The 18,832-nt window shown below is 47.3% G+C and overlaps 1 protein-coding gene across 1 annotated transcript in view; it reads right to left on the bottom strand.

Annotated features, from left to right (window-relative positions):
* Positions 1-7,701: 7,701 nt before the first annotated feature.
* LOC112110509 (cohesin subunit SA-2-like) overlaps positions 7,702-18,832 on the bottom strand; it is an 84,093-nt gene continuing 72,962 nt past the window's right edge. Inside the window, exons 27-34 of the mRNA XM_029911252.1 lie at positions 17,762-17,913; positions 16,956-17,057; positions 15,505-15,650; positions 15,280-15,408; positions 11,608-11,798; positions 10,441-10,615; positions 8,907-9,006; positions 7,702-7,944 (exon numbers count right to left, since the gene is read on the bottom strand). Coding sequence (XP_029767112.1) covers positions 7,702-7,944; positions 8,907-9,006; positions 10,441-10,615; positions 11,608-11,798; positions 15,280-15,408; positions 15,505-15,650; positions 16,956-17,057; positions 17,762-17,913 — 1,238 coding nt within the window. The remainder of the gene's footprint in view (positions 7,945-8,906; positions 9,007-10,440; positions 10,616-11,607; positions 11,799-15,279; positions 15,409-15,504; positions 15,651-16,955; positions 17,058-17,761; positions 17,914-18,832) is intronic.

Genomic DNA, 18,832 nt, shown 5'->3' with positions numbered 1-18,832 from the left:
GAAGAGAGAACTCTTCTTGGGACAAGAGGCCCTGAATTCTGAGGGACCTTAGATGGGTTCCCCAGCTGAGGGCTGATGCGCCGGATACTAAGGAGAAGGACAGCTGAGGTCTTGAGAAGAGTATCCCCGCACGTATCCTGTGGCTGCCCAGACACCATGTCAGTGAGCTGAAGACCTGGGCCGGAACCATGAGCACTGAATCCAGGTGAGGGGGAGTATACCGTGACTACCGAGGCTTGGAGAGGTCTGAGATGTAGCCTTGCATGTTGCACTACATATGTGCATGATGCCATGTGACCAGGAGACTCAGATTCTTTTGTATGGTTATGATCGGATGAGCTTGGAGGGACCTTATCAGGGATGTAATTGAGCAGAACCAGTTGGACAAAATCAAGTACCGCACCAATGAACTCTATCCTTTGGACCATGGGTAAGGGTAAATACCCTTTCTCAGTTGGCAGGATTGGTTCTTGAAATTTGGCACCGGGTTTTGTACTGGAGTCTGGATCAGGTGCTGCCCAATGGGGCAGCGGTTCTCTTCTTTTGGAGGCCACTGAAGCGGAGTGTCTCTTTAATAAGACCCCAAAATTGGGGGAAACCCCCACGTGTTCCCACTAGGCCACTCCATTGGCATAGGTCCCTAGTGACCTTTAGGCCAAGCACTCAATGGCATCCCTGTGCCTAGGTCCATGGTAGAGTAGGAGTGTCTGGGAGAGTGGTGGAAGCAACTCCTTGGATGAGAGGAGTATGACCCATTCTCCAACTCAAAGATGAGTCTCTATCTGGTAACCCAGTGATCATTAATTGGCAAAAGCAAATGAGACAAATGCCCAGTTTTGCCAAAAAGGGGCAGTGAGTGAGCAGTGGGGCTCAGGCCAGCCCTGTACGGGGGAGAAGGGGCTCGGACTAGCTCTGCAAGGGGAGGGGGTATGGCTTGGGAAAGTGGCTCAGGCCAGCTCTGTGGGGGGAGAAGGGATATGGTCCCACCACCACAGCCGGCTTTGGCTTCTAGCCTGGCCAGGGGACGGGGCCTCAGGGGGAAGAGGAGGCGCAGGAGGCAGGTCTACAGTTCTGGCACTGGGAGCCCCTCCACTTTTATACAGGTCCCAATGCTCCTGTAAGGTTCCAACTCAGGCCATGCGGTGAGCTGGAGACCCATCGACCTGCACAATCTATCATACCCTCAGCTGCCAGGCCAAGGTGATGCACAACACACGTACGGTTCAATGAACACTGCTAAGAAAACCTACCAGTTCAGACACTTGGTGCACATGCGCACCCCCACGCTTGGAATACATGTAGGCACCATCACTCAAAGAGGAAAAACAAATTTTTTCAGCTAACCAGATGTCCAGTTTGCACAGAAAATGGCAACATGTTCTTAATCTTTCTTTTCTCCCCTCTGCTCCTCCTCAACTCCATGTAAACAAAAATGTTCAAATAAGTCACGTTAGTAAAAAAACATTGTAGAGGAGGCAAGCCTGATATCAGAACTAAGAGTCTGAGCTCATTTGGAGTGATATTTCACTTCACCACTCTGACCTGACTGGCTCAGGAGAGCACCATACTTGATCTTCAACAGAAGAAGGGAGACATTGCTATAATGCGAAAGGCTTGAGGCTAGTGGGTGAACTAGGGGGGCTGTGATACAGCATGGCCAGAGGGCAGCAAGAGAGGGTTAGAAGAGAGCCTTATTCCCTGTAGAGGAAAGAAAGTTTGCTATAGATTAACTAAAGCACCTGAAGTCAGTCACCTGATTAAAAAAACCCTGCTTCAATCAAACGGGGGAAGGAGTTGAAGCAGAGTGGATTGGTGTTGGAGCAGAGAACAGTTTGGAGAAGTGCTACGGTGGGCTAAGACCACCGAGACCCTAGGTAAAGGGACACCTGGCTTGTGCAGAGGGAGGGCAGGAAGCCCCCACAAGCTGAAGGGCAGGAGAGGGAAGTAACTCAGGGGAAGGAACCGCTAGTTCAAGTGGTTTACCGCTATCCCTAGGACCCCTGGGCTGGGACCTGGAGTAGAGGGTGGGCCCGGGTCCCTCCCTCTCCACTCCCCTCCTCTAGGACACTAGTGGGGCAGTTAATATCCCAGTTCAGGGATAAGAAATGGTGCCCTGAACAACTCCCTCCCCTGCCCCCCCCCCCAAGAAGAGAAAGCGTGAGACCCATCATAGTAGTGCCGGCAATTTGCCACAGGGCAGATGCAGCATCTGCCAAATGACTGGATGAAAATGAAAAAGTTGCAGTTCCACTACCTATCCATAGAACTTGTGATCCCAATAGCACAGGTTCAGGGACATTCCTGCCACTATTCTCACTGGAGAAGAACCATCAAAGACCGTGAAGAAGAAAAAAACCCACTCAAATGCAAAAGCAAATAATCTGTTCCACTTTAGAGTAGAAGTACCTTGTCACAGGGGCTCAGTGTGTCAAGCAGAGCCATCCTCGTTTGCCCAGTGCAGGGTTAATGTACCCCATCACACAGTTGTTGGGATTCCTTGTTGAGTCAATAATCACGATCCAGGGACTGAGGACCCCTGGCGGGGCAGAGAAAACAAACAGGCCATAGTCCCTGGGGTGGGTAAAGCAAACACTCAGTCTGTAGCCCCTGGGGCTCCTGGCCAGGGCAAACAATAACAGTTGGGGCTCTGACCCTCTAGGCAGGACAGAGTGAACAATTAGTGTAAATCAGGAGTCCCTGGTAGCAATGCCTAGTGGCAACTGGGGGAGGTGGAGATAGGGGAACCTGGGCCCACCCTACTCCACCACGTTCCAACCCAAGGCCCTATGAAGCCAGTGAACTCCCTATTAAGGGTTCAAGCCTCGGCTCCTAACACATTCCCTGGGTCACTTCCTACCATAAAGCCTATCTTAGGCATCTCCTCAGCTGGCAGCAGCTCGGCGTCCCGGTCAGTCTCTGTGGTCGGCTGATCGTCCATGATCCCAAAAGCCTGGTGAGTCAACAGTTCCTCTGCAGGAGCCTGCAGCAAACATCCTTTCTCCTCCTCTGCCAGTCAACTGAGCTTGGCTGCCTCCTTAAACCTGTCCACTCCACCTGGACCATGCACAACAGGGACGAGGAAGCATAGTCTCCTGGTCCCACAGTGATTGGTCAGCACCTGTTGGCCCACTGCGGGGTTGATACACCCTGTCAAACATCCTCCCCCTCAAGTTAGGCCCTGATGGCTGTCCTCCCTCATCTTCTTGTCCGCCCACTTGAGAAAAGAAATCAGCATTTGCATGGACTCTCCCTGGGTGGTGAAGTACCTTGAACTCGTAGGGCTGGAGACAGAGGTACCATCTCTAACCCTAATCCTGGCATTAGTGTCCTTCATGGAGTGGATCCATCGCAAGGACACATGAACGGGTTCCCCAGCAGATAATAATGTAGGGCTTCAATGGCCCATTTCACTGCCAGTACCTCTTTTTCTACGCTGAATATCTCGTTTCACATGGAAATAATTTCCTTCTTTGGTAGAATATTGGGTGTTCTTCCCCATCCTGCTCCTGGGATAGCACCGCTCCAAGGCCCACCTCTGAGGTGTCGGTCTGGAGTATAAACCAGTTCGAAAAGTCTGGGTGGAATAGGGCTGATTCTCGACTCAATCAATCCTTCAGGGTTTGGAAAGCGTGTTCGCAGTCCCTGGACCATTATACCCTCCTTGGCTGGGAGTTCTTCGTTAGGTCCATAAGGGGCGCTGCTAGAGTGGCAAACTTGGGCACAAAGCGTCTGTAGTAACTGGCCAGTTCAAGAAACTGCCTCACCTGATTCTTGGTGGAGGGGGTCGGGCAGTCTCTCAGGGCTTGGACCTTATCCACAAGTGGGTGCAACCAACCCCACCCCACTGCGTATCCCAGATACATTACCTCCTTCTGTCCTAGTGGCATTTGGCATTCACAGTTAGCCCGGCTTCCCTGAGGGCTTGCAGTACCACGGTGAGGTGTCTTAGATGATCTTCCCAGCTGGCACTGTATGTCACTGTTTTCAATATAAGCTGCTGTGTATTGATCATGTGGCCACAACAGCTGATCCATAAGCTATTGGAAGGTTGACACAGCCCCATGTATGGCATGGTTGTAAACTGGAAAAGGCGAAACGGCGTGGCAAACTGGGAGATCGGGGTCAGGGGAATTTGCCAATACCCCTTTGTTAGATCCAGTATAGATATAAACTTGGCATTCCCTAGTTACTTGAGCAGCTCATCCACCCAGGGCAAAGAGTAGGCGTTGAATTGTGAGATTGCATTGACTTTCCGGAAGTCTATGCAGAACCTCATGAATCCATCAGATTTTGGAACGAGGACAATGGGGCTCTTCCATTCACGATTCTGCCATGACCCCCAACGGCCAGCATCAACTTGAGCTCTTCCCAGATGACTTCCCACATCTTCCTGGGCGGCAGCCGATGATGGTCTTGCACCTTTTGGCCTGGGCTGGTGGCTATGTGGTGGTGGGTCAGATTCGTCCATCCAGGGTGAGACAATAGAACAGCTGGGGAGGACTGGATTAATTGTTGCAGCTGCTGCTGTTGCTCTCCACTGAGCTCCCGTCTGATGAATATTGTTGTTAACTCGGGGGGGGAGCTCAACAGTATTGGCCCTAATTCTGGTTTGGAGGGGTGGAGGAATGATCAATAAGCCCTCTTAGGCCTTTCAGGCCATTAAGAGGTTGACATGGTAGACTCGAGTGCTTTGTCATCACCCGGGTAAGAGAACTTCATAGTCTACCGGCCCGACTCTTAGGGTCACCTCAAATGTTCCCTGCCACTTGGCCCACAGCTTGGACTTGGAGGAGGAGAGCAACAATAGTACTCAGTCACCAGGTTCTGAGGTCCAGAGCTGGGTCCCCCAGTTGTATCATTGCTCCTCGGACTGCTGGGCTTTTATCAAGTTTTTGTGAGCCAATCCGCCGAGCCTTCTGTAATATATACAGGACCGACCCTCTGATCTGAGACTCCTCCTCCTCCCAGATCTCTCGGAGGAGGTCCAGGATACCTCTGAGTTGCCTCCCATATAGCAGTTCAAATGGAGAAAATCCTGTGGATACTTGGGGCACCTTCCACGAACTACAACGCAAGTAGCAGTTTGTCCCGGTGTCGCAGGTCACCATCGATGAACTTATGGAGAACGGATTTCAAAGTCTCATTACCATTCTACTAAACCATCAGTTTGTGGGTGGTAGACGGAGATCTTCAGGGAACAAATGTTCAACAGCCTGCACAAATCTGCCATTTATTGCAATGAAAAGTTGATTCCCCGGTATGTTAGTATCTCCCTCAATACCACGACCGAGGCAAATATTTTCAGAAGTTCCATTGCTATGGTGTGATAGTCGACTGCAGCAGCATGGCTTTGGGGTAAAGAGTCATGAAGTCTACCACTACCAATATGTGGTGGAACCCTGACCCACTTTTCTCCAGAGGTCCCATCAGGCCTATACTGATCCTCTCAAAAGGTACTCCCACCACTAGGAGCCAGATTAGGGGTGCCCTTGGGGATTCATTTAGGGCCAGCACATTGGCATTCCAGACACGAGGAAAAAATCACTCACCTCCTTGTGAATGCCAGGCCAAAAGAATCTAAGGGCCATTCAGTGTAAAGTCTTCTCTCGTCCCAGGTGGCTGGCCCAGGGCAACGAGTGGGCTAACTGCAGCAGACCTCATCGGAACCTCTCAGATAGCAGTAGCTGCTGGAGTAACTATTGGGTTTGTGGATCTCAGATTATCCAGTATAAATGGTCATTTTGGACCTCGAAGCAGAGCCCCTGGGGTGGTTGGCGCCCCCTCCTCCTTGAGGTTGGTCACTTGTTCCCATGCACGACTCAACATGGGGTCTTCTCTCTGCTCCCTCATAAAATCTCCTTCAACAATTAGCTCCTGACTTCCTTTGGCACCACCGCCTCGACTGAGTATGATCCAGGGCCTTCCGATTGGTCAGGGGGCTCTCCCTCCAGTCTCCTTTTGGCCTAGGAGCCCCCTCAAATGTGGTCTCTGATTTGTTTCCGCTGGCATTTGGTTTCCCCACTCATGCATGACCTTCCCAAACCACTGCCAGTCCCATCCCAGGATCACGGTTTATGCTACTGTCATGGCCAGACCGAACCGGCACGTTTTCTCGTGACAGTCAACCTCCGGCTTTACCTTAGTGGCAGGTATGGCCGTACATCCCCATGGATGCACTGGAGAGATATAGGGGCCTCTGTCCAGTCCAGTGGCTTCCCTAGGTTGGCCTGTATGAGTGTCTGGCTGTACCCTGAGTTGACCAGACTTGTTACTGGGGTACCGTTGACCAGCACAATAATCAAAAGTTCGGGCAGGCTCTCTCCGGGTCTGCGAGCCTGTGCTTGGCCATCGTTACAATCCATAAAGGAGCAATCGCGTCTGAAGTGACCCTCCTAGTCACACTCAGAACATCTGTTCCTTGTTGTCTCCATTGCAGGGTTGTGTCATGATGGTCCAAGCCTGCCGGGTGGAGTTTCCCCCTCCCAGGGTCTCATGCTGGGGTTCCGGGCAGCTCCAGGGTTTGGGGCAGCTCCAGGGTTTGGGGCTACTATACGCAGCCCAGATCTAATCCTTCTTTGGATTTGTACTGTCTCTTGCACGGGTCCCTCCTACAACTCCCAGGTTTAGGTGCCTGTAGTCCAGGACCCTCTGTGGCTAAGTAATCTTCCATCAGAGATACTGCCTCCGTAAGAGTAGTCAGATGGGGTCGATGTATACACTCCTTCCCCACAGGGGGAAGGATCTGCGTAAACTGTTCCAAGATGACAGCCTCTGACACTCACGTTCCCATCAGCTTCTCAGGGTCCAACCACTGCCAGCAGTAGTCCCCGAATTGCTGAGCCACTGCCTGAGGTCAAGCTCTGGGGAAGGTCTCTCTCCCTTCGAAATCGCTGATGGACTGTCTTGGGGTTAACCCCGGTGTGGTCCAAGATGACTGCCTTCACTTTGGCTTAATCGACTGCATCAGTAGGGTCTAGGGTTCTGGTAGGAGGTCTGTGCGGTCCCGGTCAAGTATGGGGCCACTAGGGTAGCCCAGTGCTCAGGAGGCCAGCAAACCATGGTGGTGACTCACTCAAACATGACCAAGAAGGCCTCTGGGTCATCCCCAAGCCCAATGTTGGCAAGTCTCACCGGTAACCCTGACAAGTGTTCTCTGTCCCTCGGCCCGACGCGGTGGCGCTGGGCAGCCCAGACAGTTATAGGAGCACCACCATCTGCTGAACCAGACGCTTCTGTTGGACTTGGTGCTGTGCTGCTAACTCCTTGAACTGCTGCTGTTGTTCTTGGTGCTGGGCCATCTGCTGTTGTTGTTGGGTTGCTGTGGCTGGTTTTCCAGCACCCATTTTGGTATCCATACTGGCCATGGAGTTTTATCATCGAGTCCTCCCCTTCTTGGCCCTCTTAACAGGACTCGACTGTTAAGGACAGTCAGAGGCTCTGACCCTCTGGACAGGACAGAGTGAACAATTAGTCTAAATCAGGAGTCCCCAGTAGCCACTCCTACTGGTAAGTGCAGGGCTAGGGAAACCCAGGCCCAAACTACTCCACCAGGTTCCAACTCAGGGCCCTGGAAAGCCGGTAAACTCCATATTAAGGGTTCAAGCCACGGCTCCTAACACATTCCCTGGGTCACTTTCTACCATAAAGTCCATCTCAGGCATCTCCTCAGCTGGCAGCGGCTCAGCATCCCTGTCAGGCCAGCTAGTCATCCGCAGCGTAGTCTGAGTCCACGGTCCCAAGAGCCTGGTGAGTCAACAGTTCCTCTGCAACAGCCAGCAGCACACGTCCTTCCTTCTCTTCCGGCAGCCCCGACTGACCTGTACGGCCTCCTTTTATCTGTCCCCTCCACCTGGAGCCTGTGTAACAGGAGTGAGGGTGTGCGGTCTCCAGTGATTGGTCAGCACCTGTTGGCCATGTGCAGGGTTGATACACCCCATCACATACCTGAAAGTCAAAAAGTCCCATAATGAACATATTTGGGAAGGCTGGAAAGAACAAGGGAAAAAAGGCATTTATAAATCAATTCTGCCTGCACCACCTCCAAAAATGCTGTCCAATACAGCGTCTAAAAAGAGGGTTATAATGAGAACAACCTAAAGGAAATGCACACCTTCTACACCTACTGACCTCACTAACCCTTAAAGCAGAAGTCGCCAAACTGTGGGGCACACCCCCCTGGGGGGGTGCAGAGGAACGTTCAAGGGGGCCCGGCAGGCCCAGGCCAGCCCCCACAGGGGGAGGGGAGGGAGCGCCTTCTGACCCCCTTACCCCTGTCCACATCCCCCCACTCAGAGCTGCGGCCCCGCTCCCGGCCCTGGAGGGCAGGGGGGCACAACTCTCAAAAGTTTGGGGACCACTGCCTTAAAGCAAGGCAGGGAAGGTAGTTTGCTCACCTGCTTCAAGGGGTTAGTACGGTTAGCAGCTGCAGCATGGGAAATTTGATAGTCTCAATTCATCTTGATAAAGAAATAGGATTAAATGGGATTTTCTGAAAGGCAATGTTTATATTTAGGGGGCTTGGTTGGACATTACTCTGCTACCCTAAAGGGTAAAATGTGTCCCTTTTGTAGACCAGGAAGAGCCATCTGCTCATAAGCAAGTGCCTTCCAAGTATGTAGGGGGGGAATGGTCCCTTCTCTTGAAAGATCTTTGACAGCTGTTAATGTATGTAACAGGGCCTAGATGCTACTAGGAGAGGCTCCAAGGACAAGCAAGAGAAGGAAGGACCCATGTCAAGCTAGGGTTGGGGGAAAAATGCAAAGTCTTTCTTCCTCCCCCTTCTAGCAGCTGTAAAGGGGAGTAGGGTACACAGTAGAGCGAAGACATGAGCTTAACAGACAGGCTTGTTGGGTTATGTACTATCACTTTTCTCCCTTTCCACACAGCAGCCCCTAAATAACCATTACCTGGTCTGCGCCAACAACATCCACATCTTCGCCTACATCTTCTGCTCCGTCTTCTGCTCCACCATCTGCTGAGAAGTCTTCTGCCTTGATCACATCTTCACTGGAATGAAAAGCTGAGTAGTTTAGTTCCTGGCCTGGAAACACACTTCCCTTTGACGGAGGTTCTACTTAGGATGTGTTTTGTTTGCGGTGCTAAAAGGGAGGGCAGATTTTAAAGACTGCATGCACATGATACGAGTTGCTTTTAGGATTCTTGCATAAAGTCTTTGGCCCAAAGTGGAGGAAGAGCTTCATTATATTCTGATAAAAATGAATTTTGATTCATGCAACTTGGCATCAAACAACCAAAAAGTGTAAAAAAATAAAAATAAAACAAACCACCTATGAGTGTGTCCAGTAAATCCATTTAAAGAAAGTGGGCACGGTCACCCTGAAAATTGCATTTCTGGCTGGAGTTTGTTTTTTCCCTTTTAACCTGACAAGTGACATCTCAGATTTCTGTACCCGAGATATTACAGAGAAAATATTGCTTTGTTTGTCTGTGTGTTTCCTTGGTGCACTGGATGGCACATGGAGTCTAGCCAGAGGCCCTGTTCTGTTGAAGGTGTTGGGCACTTCCTCCATTATGTCATGTTCTGTGTGGAGCTCCCACACACTTGGCCTCAGGCCCTGCAGGAAGGAATTCACCAGTAACACAGCAGCAGATGGTGTCTCCTTCTCCAATTCCTCTCTTAGGAGTAAAGAGGAGCTGGGGGTGGGTGGGATGGAGAAACAACCCTTCCTCATTCCCAAACCCAGGGCTGGGTAGTAACTGGTACCTGGGAAGCCCCCTTTGCTCCCCACAAAGGGTTAGGGAGTGATTCAAATCTGAGGTGAGGGGGCTGGAAAGCCCCATTCTTCCCTCTGCAGCCCTTTCAAGGGGACTGGGAACTACAGAAGTCAGGGAGGAAGCCTCCTCTTCCTTCCTCAGCTGCCTATAGGACGAGGGAAGTCTGGGTGGATATGGGGGAGGGTTGTTCACTTCCTGTAAGTCCAAGAGGAGAACACAGAAGTTGGAAGATAGAATCAGGAGGAGCGTATGGCCCCAGGCAACTGCTCTGTGGCAGTACTGAGAACACAAGGAGTTCCCCAAGGCGGGGACTGTAAGGGTACATCTTCACTGCCTGCCGGATCGGCAGGTAGTAATCAATCTATCGGGGATCAATTTATCGCGTCTCGTCTAGACGCGATAAATCGATCCCCGAACGCGCTCCCCGTCGACTCCGGAACTCCACCAGGGCGAGAGGCGGAGTTGACGGGAGAGCCGCGGCCATCGATCCCGCACTGTGAGGACGTGAGGTAAGTCGATCTAAGATACGTCGACTTCAGCTACGCTAGTCTCGTAGCTGAAGTTGCATATCTTAGATCGATTCCCCACCCCCACCCCCCAGTGTAGACCAGCCCCAAGACACTGCAGCAATTGCACACAGTTTTGCAGTCTGCGTATTTGAAAAATCCCAGGTCTCGTAGGGGCTTGTAAACCATTTTCCCTCACCTATGTCTTCTGCTTAGCCCCACTGGACCAAAGAATGGCAGACATTCTTGGAGTCCTGTATCTTGAGACTTTAACTTCTTTCTGCTTTTTCCTGCTGCAGCAGTGAGTTCTGGAGTGCACAGGAAGTCTGGAGTCTTGTTTGTTGTCTCAGTGTGGCTGGTTTCAGGCAGGGACCCTGTAACAGACAATCAATAGCACTATTCTTCATCCTCGCTCTCCGAGACATTGAGAGAAGAATACTTCAAACAGCTCGACAGAGAGGAAAAAGCAGCATTCGTTACAATGGGTGCAGTCGTGGAAGCTAAATTCATGGGGACACTCTGAGCAAAGCATTCATTTTAAAATTCCACTGTGTTGAATGACCCAGCTAAAATCTATACAAAAAAACAAAAATGACGGCCGGGCCAGTGGCTCAGTGGCTGATTTTGCACAGCGTGCATGAGATCTCCAGCTTAGATTTCTGGGCCCTGACTCTTCCTCCCCAGACCAGAGGGCATTGTCAGTGCTGCACAAACTGTGCACATAGCCCCTCTGGAAAGGCAGACCACCTTTGTGACATGCTGCTGCAACACCCCATGTCCCCATAGATACTGGGCTCTGAAGGGAGTCCCATCAACTCCTCAGATGAAGGAAGGTGTGCAAAGCACAGCCCTGAGAATGGCTGTGAGCCAGAAAGGAGGAATTAAAGGATGCTCTGGAGAGGATTCCCTTTGTTTCTCCTAACAGAATACATCCCAAAAGTGGCAACACTAAGAATCTATCTTTAGCAGTTCTATAAATAACTGTTTTCATTATCAGAGGGCTTCATAAAATGTATCTGATCCTCCCAATACCACTGTGTGGAGTCAAGTAATATTATCCCCATTTAGATATGGAGAAACTGAAGCAGGGAGGTTAAGTGACTGGCTCAAGGCTACAGAAGGCATGAATGACAGCAGGGACTAGAACAGAACTCAAGAGTTTCTTGCTCCCATACTCCGATCACAGGACCAAGCCTCTCTCTAGTGAATGATGAAAACAACAACTCTGAAGGGAAAAATATAGGGTTTAGAATGGCAAGTCTACAACAGCCCATGCACTGCAGTATATTAATGCGATCTGTTAAGAAATCCATTTTTACTGAGGAAACAACCAATCAGATTTAACAAGCGGGTGGAACTTTCATACCATTAGACAGTTTTCTTTTAAAAGAAGATGTCTTAGATCTGCTTGTGGGTGACCATTCTCTTAAACTGCTGATAACAGAATTCTCTTCATCTTCATTTGCCAGCAAAGAGTTCCTGTACCACGCTAACGGGTGCCATTCATCTCCTCTGCAAGATGCTGGCTCTGTTATATACCTCTGCAGGTAACTGTACCTGGGGAAAAATGAGAAGTATAAGAAAAATCAAAGTCTCTTCTGTAGCTATCTAGGCTAGCCCTTCCTACACTTGGTTTTTTCCCCCCTCTGCTCTGCAATTGGGGAGGCAGAACCAGATCCATCATGCAACAGAAAGAGGGAGGGCCTGGCTCCCCCTTCCAGGAAAACATATCAGTGCGTGTGCTTCCGAAGCTGAAAGATTGCTCAGAACATTACAAACAACGTTTGATTCCCAATAATTACAGAGCCACATCCTTCTTTTGTACAATTTCCTATACTCTAGCACAGGGAAAGTAACTGCTTGTTGCTGCTGCCAGGAAGCAATTTACTGGGTTGTTCTCTTGCAAGATAACCCCTCCCCAGCAACTGAAAGGTCTAGTCCTGCCTCTTCAACGGCAGAGCGGAGGGAAACCCAGCTGAGAGGCATTCCCTTTGATTTAACAGCAAGACAAAATGTTGCATCAGAACTCAGAATTAAGAACCGGGGGGGGGCCTCAATCCCTTCAAGCTACAGCTCATCACTTCCAATCCAGCCAGCCCTGTTAAACCAGATCTCACCTTAGAACACACACACACACACCGTGAACATTTTATAAATTTTAATACAAGTAATTATATAATAATTATTTTCATAATTATAATTTTATATTGTTGTTACTACTCTGATTCGGAAGGCAGCCTGGAAAACAGCCTGGAAAATATCAGAGCTTTCATCAAAACAAGAAAAAGACAGACCTGGGAGGACAACTCAGATGATTAGAGTCATGCATCCTGGAGGCAATGGAGACTACTGATTATGCAATATGTTGGTTTCAAACAAGTGTGTATTGTAACTAATATTTTAGGGTCTAATTCAACTCCCACTGATGTCAATGGAAACACTCCTATTTTCAGGGATCAAGCCCTTAGCACTGATTTTTATGTAATAAATTGTTTCTAGGTATATTTTGTGGCAAACACCAACTGACAAGTAAAATATTTTACCACTAAACTCCATATACTTAGAACATGTTGGCTATACTCCCTTTCTAACAAATGTCCTTATTCTCTGTATCATGTGTTATAGGTGCATTCACAAATGTTATGCAGGTCTGTACACCAGCCCTGTGCCTGATTAATAATAAAAATGAAAATAACCAGATGTTTATTTTCAAAAGTTCATGTTGACTTAAAACATTCCATCCTGTAATTTATGGTGCAACTAAACCTAAATATTTCTAAAAGGAAATATAATCTCCAGACCTTGCAAGGAATTTTGAGCCTCCCAGAATAGAAGCTGTTACTTTACAAACATGGCTTGAATGTAGAGTTGTAGATAAAATTGCAATTTTCCCCTCCTTACAAACTTTATTGTTTTTCATTTATTTCCAACGTAGGTGGGCAAGTCAAAGACAGCGGAAGATAAATTCTAGGAATGTTTCTTGCTTGGTTCCTCACAAGAGTGGTCAAAAGATGAGCAAACCAGTAGTAGAGATATTCCTGCTTTCTTGGAATTTACCCACTGGAAAAAAATTAGACACAGCCTTGGAAAATCATCATGAAAATTTACCAGCCTGCCCATCCTGCTGATGAAATATTTTCCTAAAACAAATTGGTAAATGGATTAACAGGAATCCACCTGGGGGGAAAAGATCACCACGTGGAAGAGAACGATTGCTTATACCAAGTCGACATTGTGATGGCGGAGTTAAACAGAAGTTTGTGAAAGGTACAATCTAGTGGTACATACAAGAGATTCTAGCTGGCAAAAATAGAAAGGGTAATTACTACTAATTATCGACTGATCAAAATCAAACAATCAGAGGTCACAATACAAAAAAGGGAATCTGCACACTGCACATTTTTCTCGGGCACATTGCATTTTTATATCTTATGCATTCTATGTGTAACTGAATCCTGAATACATTTTGTTTGTCACAGATTAAGAGTAGCATGAGGTTAAACATTTTACCACTCTTAATCCTTGGCATACATGAGTCATTTGAAGCTCTCCATGAAAGATCAGTTCTAACTGAACCCAGGCTGATGCTATAATCAGTAAGCTTAAGAATCCAATAGTGAGCAAGTTACACAGGGCATGGCAGGATGCAGGCAGCATGCTTTTTCCTCCTACTTTCTGCCTGGTTTCTTCTCTGTCATGAAACTTTATCTATTGGCACTATTGTAAATTGCCCAAAAATTCACCATCGTTTATTCATATTTAATCATAAGCATCCAAGTCTTGCAAGATACTTGCTTCTTTGAAAGTGCAAGAGGGGTTTCTTTTATTTTTACTGATTTTACAAGTCAGATACATAAAAAACCGCAGCTGCAGAAGTCAAAGTTGGAGTTCCACTGACTAAGGAAGAAAAGAGAAGGAATGGAACAGAAGGAACCAAGGGACAGAAAGGAGGAAGGAGCTCCTGCGGTAGCAGAGACTGAGGAAGCAGGGTCTACGGGTTTGTCTACACTTAAAACGCTGCAGCAGCGCTGCTGTAGCATTTAGTGAAGAGATTACCTATGTCGACGGGGAGTTTCTCCCATCCATGTAGGTACTCCACCTCCCCGAAAGGAGAGACGTCCTCCTGTCAACATAGCACTGTTTACACCGGGGTTAGATCAGTACAACTATGTTGCTCAGGGGTGTTTTGATTGGATTTTCCACACCCCTGAATGACGTAGTGATACAGACATAAGTTGATAGTGTATACCAAGCCTAACGGACACAATCATGTTCCTCTGTACTAGGATACAAAATAGCCAGAGCCACAAGAATAAATGGCCCGGTGTTATATTATTATTTTTTAATATTTACATTACAATAGCACCCAGAGGAGCCAATCAGAACCAGAATCCCACGCTGTCAGGGACTCTACACAGACACACCGAGACATTGTTCCTGAAGTGAAGAGCTCCATGCGACACATTTTGTACCAGAATCCTCAGAGAAGCGAGTCTGCCCCAGTCATATGGATTGTGGTTTTGGCTCCTTCCATTCCATTGTCACAGTATTAGCTCGATCTCAACCTCTTCTGCTTTGCTCGAGTACAGAACTGAAAATAACACTTGAAACCACCCTTAAAAACATGTTCTATTTGCCCCTGCCAGCGAATGTACCTCCTTCCCTCATACATAATGTTAACACCATCTTCCCCCGGGGCCTTTCTTTTTTTTATTTGGTTGTAATTATGGCTAAAAACTAGATTGGGTATGTAGATGCATGATCCCAAAAAACTGCTAGCATAGACTGAAATAGAGAAGAAATCAAAACTGAAAAAGTGTCCAATCATCTACACTTCTGATGGGAAACCAAACAGATTTCCAAAGTCGACCAGACAGAGAAGTGCTTGAGCAATTCTTCCAACAATGCAGATCAAGTGATCCATTACACAAAGATACACTGTACAAAAACTATCTATGCACGAGTGTGTGTAAGTGCTGCATATGACACGCATTATCTAAGTTCGCTTGTCTGGCAATAAGCAATGAAGGTAACTTACACTAATCTTTTGTCAGGCTTTAGTAGCTTATTGGAGAATTCACTGATGATTAACAGAAAGTTTAAATTTGGAGGCAGGCATTTCCCTTCCACTCCAGCAGCTCCTTGAAAGGCAAATTCAATCCCTTCTCTATTAGAGGGGAAAAAATAAGAGGGACAAGGTAATTTAACAGAGAAGAAAAACAAAGGCAATGCCATGGACAATATATGGTTATGTGGAACATACTTGTGTATCATGGCTACTGATTCTCTGGATTTCACCTGATCCCAGCCAAATGTCAGTGAAAAGCGACGAGCAAGTTCTTTAATGTTCGTGAAAGAAGAATCCATGCTGTTGGTACTACCATGGGTTTCTGTATGTTTCTGAAACAGCTGCAAAACCACAAACACCAACATGTAAACTTCCAGGCAACAAAAGCACAAGAAGAACACATCAGCCATACAATACTTACCTCGGGTAGAGAGAAGCCTTGCAAACGAAATGGACAAATGCAAAACAAATTCATTTACTGAAGAATCACACTCACTTGGAACAAACCTTAGAGGTTTGAGCACTGCACGGGGAAATATCTGCAAAGGATGTCATTCTGCTTAGCGGGTAGGATGCCCTCCCTACACCCATAGGCCTCTAATCCTGCAAAGTGATGAGTGCCTTCAGCTCCCACTGAGATCAGTGGATCTGGTCAGAGGGCTTAATCTCACCCTGAGGGTTAGAGAAAATCAGAGCATGGATACACAGTGGCTAGTTTTGAAAGAGAGGCAGCAATGCTTGCCCACGTAGTTGAGGGCAGGACTGAGCCAACAGAGAGACGCAGACCTTATTACTAATTTTTTTTCTAATAGAACATGTAGGTAGTTTGTTCCCTTCGACCTGCAAATTTTGAAGGTCAACGAAAGACCAACCTGGGCCAGTTGTCTATGTGATATGTAACAGGCTTTCTGACTATGTGGCCAGAATATATGTGGCCAAATGCAGCTCACCCTCACTTTATCTCATATTTCAGGGGTTGGGTCATGGATCTAAGCTCCGGGCGAAGTGTGTGAAGTCAGCAGAGCTCATGTATCAGTCTCTCTAGGAGGAGTCTGTTCTGCAACTTAAGAGTATGACATGGATGCTGGGAGAACAGATGTCCATGAGGAAACCAGGCTAGAGCAGTTTCTAAAACAGATTATCGGGCTCAATGCTGCTATAGCTATAGCAGAGTTGGTGTAACTAGAGGAGCAGGGGGCATCATCACCTGTGTCCAATTTCTTCAATAAACATCTAATTTAAATTCTCTAGTCAAGCATGGAAACAATGGGGGCCTGATCCCAGAAGGCACTGACCACCTCTGGAGAAATGCCAGCCACCCCCAATTTCAGTGGGAGTTGAGGCTGCTCAGCACCATGTAGCCAGAGCCCCTTAATCTGTGTCTTGCAACACAAGACATGTGTCATATTCCATGAATATTAACAATCTTAAAATCAGGTATTTGGCAAAAAAATAATTACGTTTTTACTCTTAGGCCAAAGGGCTCATAAGGTGCTTTGACAATGAAAAGCACTTACATGAATTCAAGAAAGTGACTTTTTCACTACCTATTTAAATTAGTTTGAATAACTATGACAAGGTACATAGAAAATTATAGTGTGGGCATGGCTTTCATTAGAGTCCCTTTCCTTCTGCATTACTCTTACCTGCTGCAGGCAGAGAATCAACGTCCTGGCACTCTGGATTTTGTTGTTATGCCTCGTTCTGCTCAGGGTTTCTTTAATGATATCTCCAAAATCATTGTAGGTCTATTAGTGCAAAAAATACATAACAGAAACATCACTACCTTACTACAGCTTTATGAATACACAATACCTGGGGGTACACACCTGATACACAGGAAAAACAGAGACTGCTAAGAAAAACTGAACAATTCATAAAATATTCCAGATCCTAGATATCTTGCTAAAAGGAACTTTTTGTACATGCTTTCACAAGGATAATTTTATTTATGCTCCTTTGTAAAGTACTATGAGATCTATGAATGAAAAATAGTTAAGTATTATTCTGACAGGAGGACTGAATCTGTGAGTTGGAAACAGAATACGGAGCTTTTCACACCTAACCACTGATTCACACCCAGCCCTGGCCACGTGGAGACCAAGAGTCGTCAACAGCTGATGGCTGTGAAACCACTCATTTCACTCAAGTTTAGAGTGATCCTAGTGACCAAGTGTCACCGTCACAAATGGCACCTCTCTGGCAGTCTGTACAGAAGCCAAAGAGTTAATGAACGGGGAACTAAATTATCCTGTCTCTTAGTAATCATTCATTCTACTCTGAGGTACATTAGCAGAGCAGTGGGGAGAAGCCTGCACTGCTACTGTTCATTTCTGCAACCATTTTGTGCATAAACAGATGAGACTGGCCTCCAAGGCTGCTAATCCAGCACCTTCCACAAGCACTAGAGTCACTTTAATGGTGTAAATGCATTTTCAAAGCTAAGTGTTACCTTCATATAGTGCTTATAGATCTCAGCAGCCGCAGACATCTCCACCACGGTAAACACAATTAGCTTGCAATAGACTGCAAGAAGACTCCGCCTCCTGTGCAAATCATTCAATTTGTAGCTCTCCTTTTCCCTCTCCTCCTCTTCTGTCAAGTCTAGGGAAATAAGCATGCTAAGGCCTTGTTCTAACGTTTTACTCAATGTATTTTATTTTTAAGGCCAACTTGAACCCGAATAACACAAACTCAGCTGTTCAGTCAACTCTCTAAACAACAGACACTATCCTTTCCAAAGGATATAGGTTTATTTCCATTTCAAAGATCACAACTGATGACAGTGCAAGCTACTCATTTGCATATCCTTTCTATTCTGATCTTTGTAAGGATTTCACATTTCTACCCGTCAGAATCTCCTTGTAAGATCCTGGCTATAGCTGTAGGACAGGACCAAAACACAGAACACAGAACAAAAACCAAACACATATGACAGAAAAAGACCAGTGAACCATATCAACATCTTTTCCTTAAAATGAATCAATGCCAGCACCCAGCACTCAATGCATGAGTAACTCCATGGAAACAAACCAGTACGCACAGCCCATGAGAGAAGAATTCAGTTGCAAGTTTCCAAGTGGTTATCAACACTGACATTTGACATTTACTTAGCGTGTACACTCTCTGGGGCAGGTCGTTTTGTTCTTTGTGTGTATAGTGCCTAGCACAATGGGGTCCTGGTCCATAACTGGGGGCCCCACGATTACTTCAGTGCAAATAATAATAAATTTGGGAACCAATTGCTTTTATGGTTTTTGCCAGCCTGGTTGCTGGACGTGCTTGGAGAGAGTTACCTGCAGAAGGAAAGCCTGGGAGGGTTAGACTCTTGCCTGGAGTGAATTCTCCCTCCTCGCTGCCAGAAAGCTTCTGGGATCTCTGGCCTAGGAATCCCACATGACCTGTTTCTGCCTCTCAAACCCAGCCTCTGGCCTAGGAACCAATGAGAGGCAGGTAGGCTGACCAGGAGTAAATGACTGTCAGGGTTAGAACTGACATCGGGCAGCTGCCAGATAACATGGGC

The sequence above is a fragment of the Terrapene carolina genome, unplaced genomic scaffold, assembly GCF_002925995.2.
Source record: "Terrapene carolina triunguis isolate 2854851 unplaced genomic scaffold, T_m_triunguis-2.0 Scaffold25, whole genome shotgun sequence".
Lineage (NCBI taxonomy): Eukaryota > Metazoa > Chordata > Testudines > Emydidae > Terrapene > Terrapene triunguis.
This window is presented reverse-complemented; position numbering and strand designations above follow the sequence as displayed.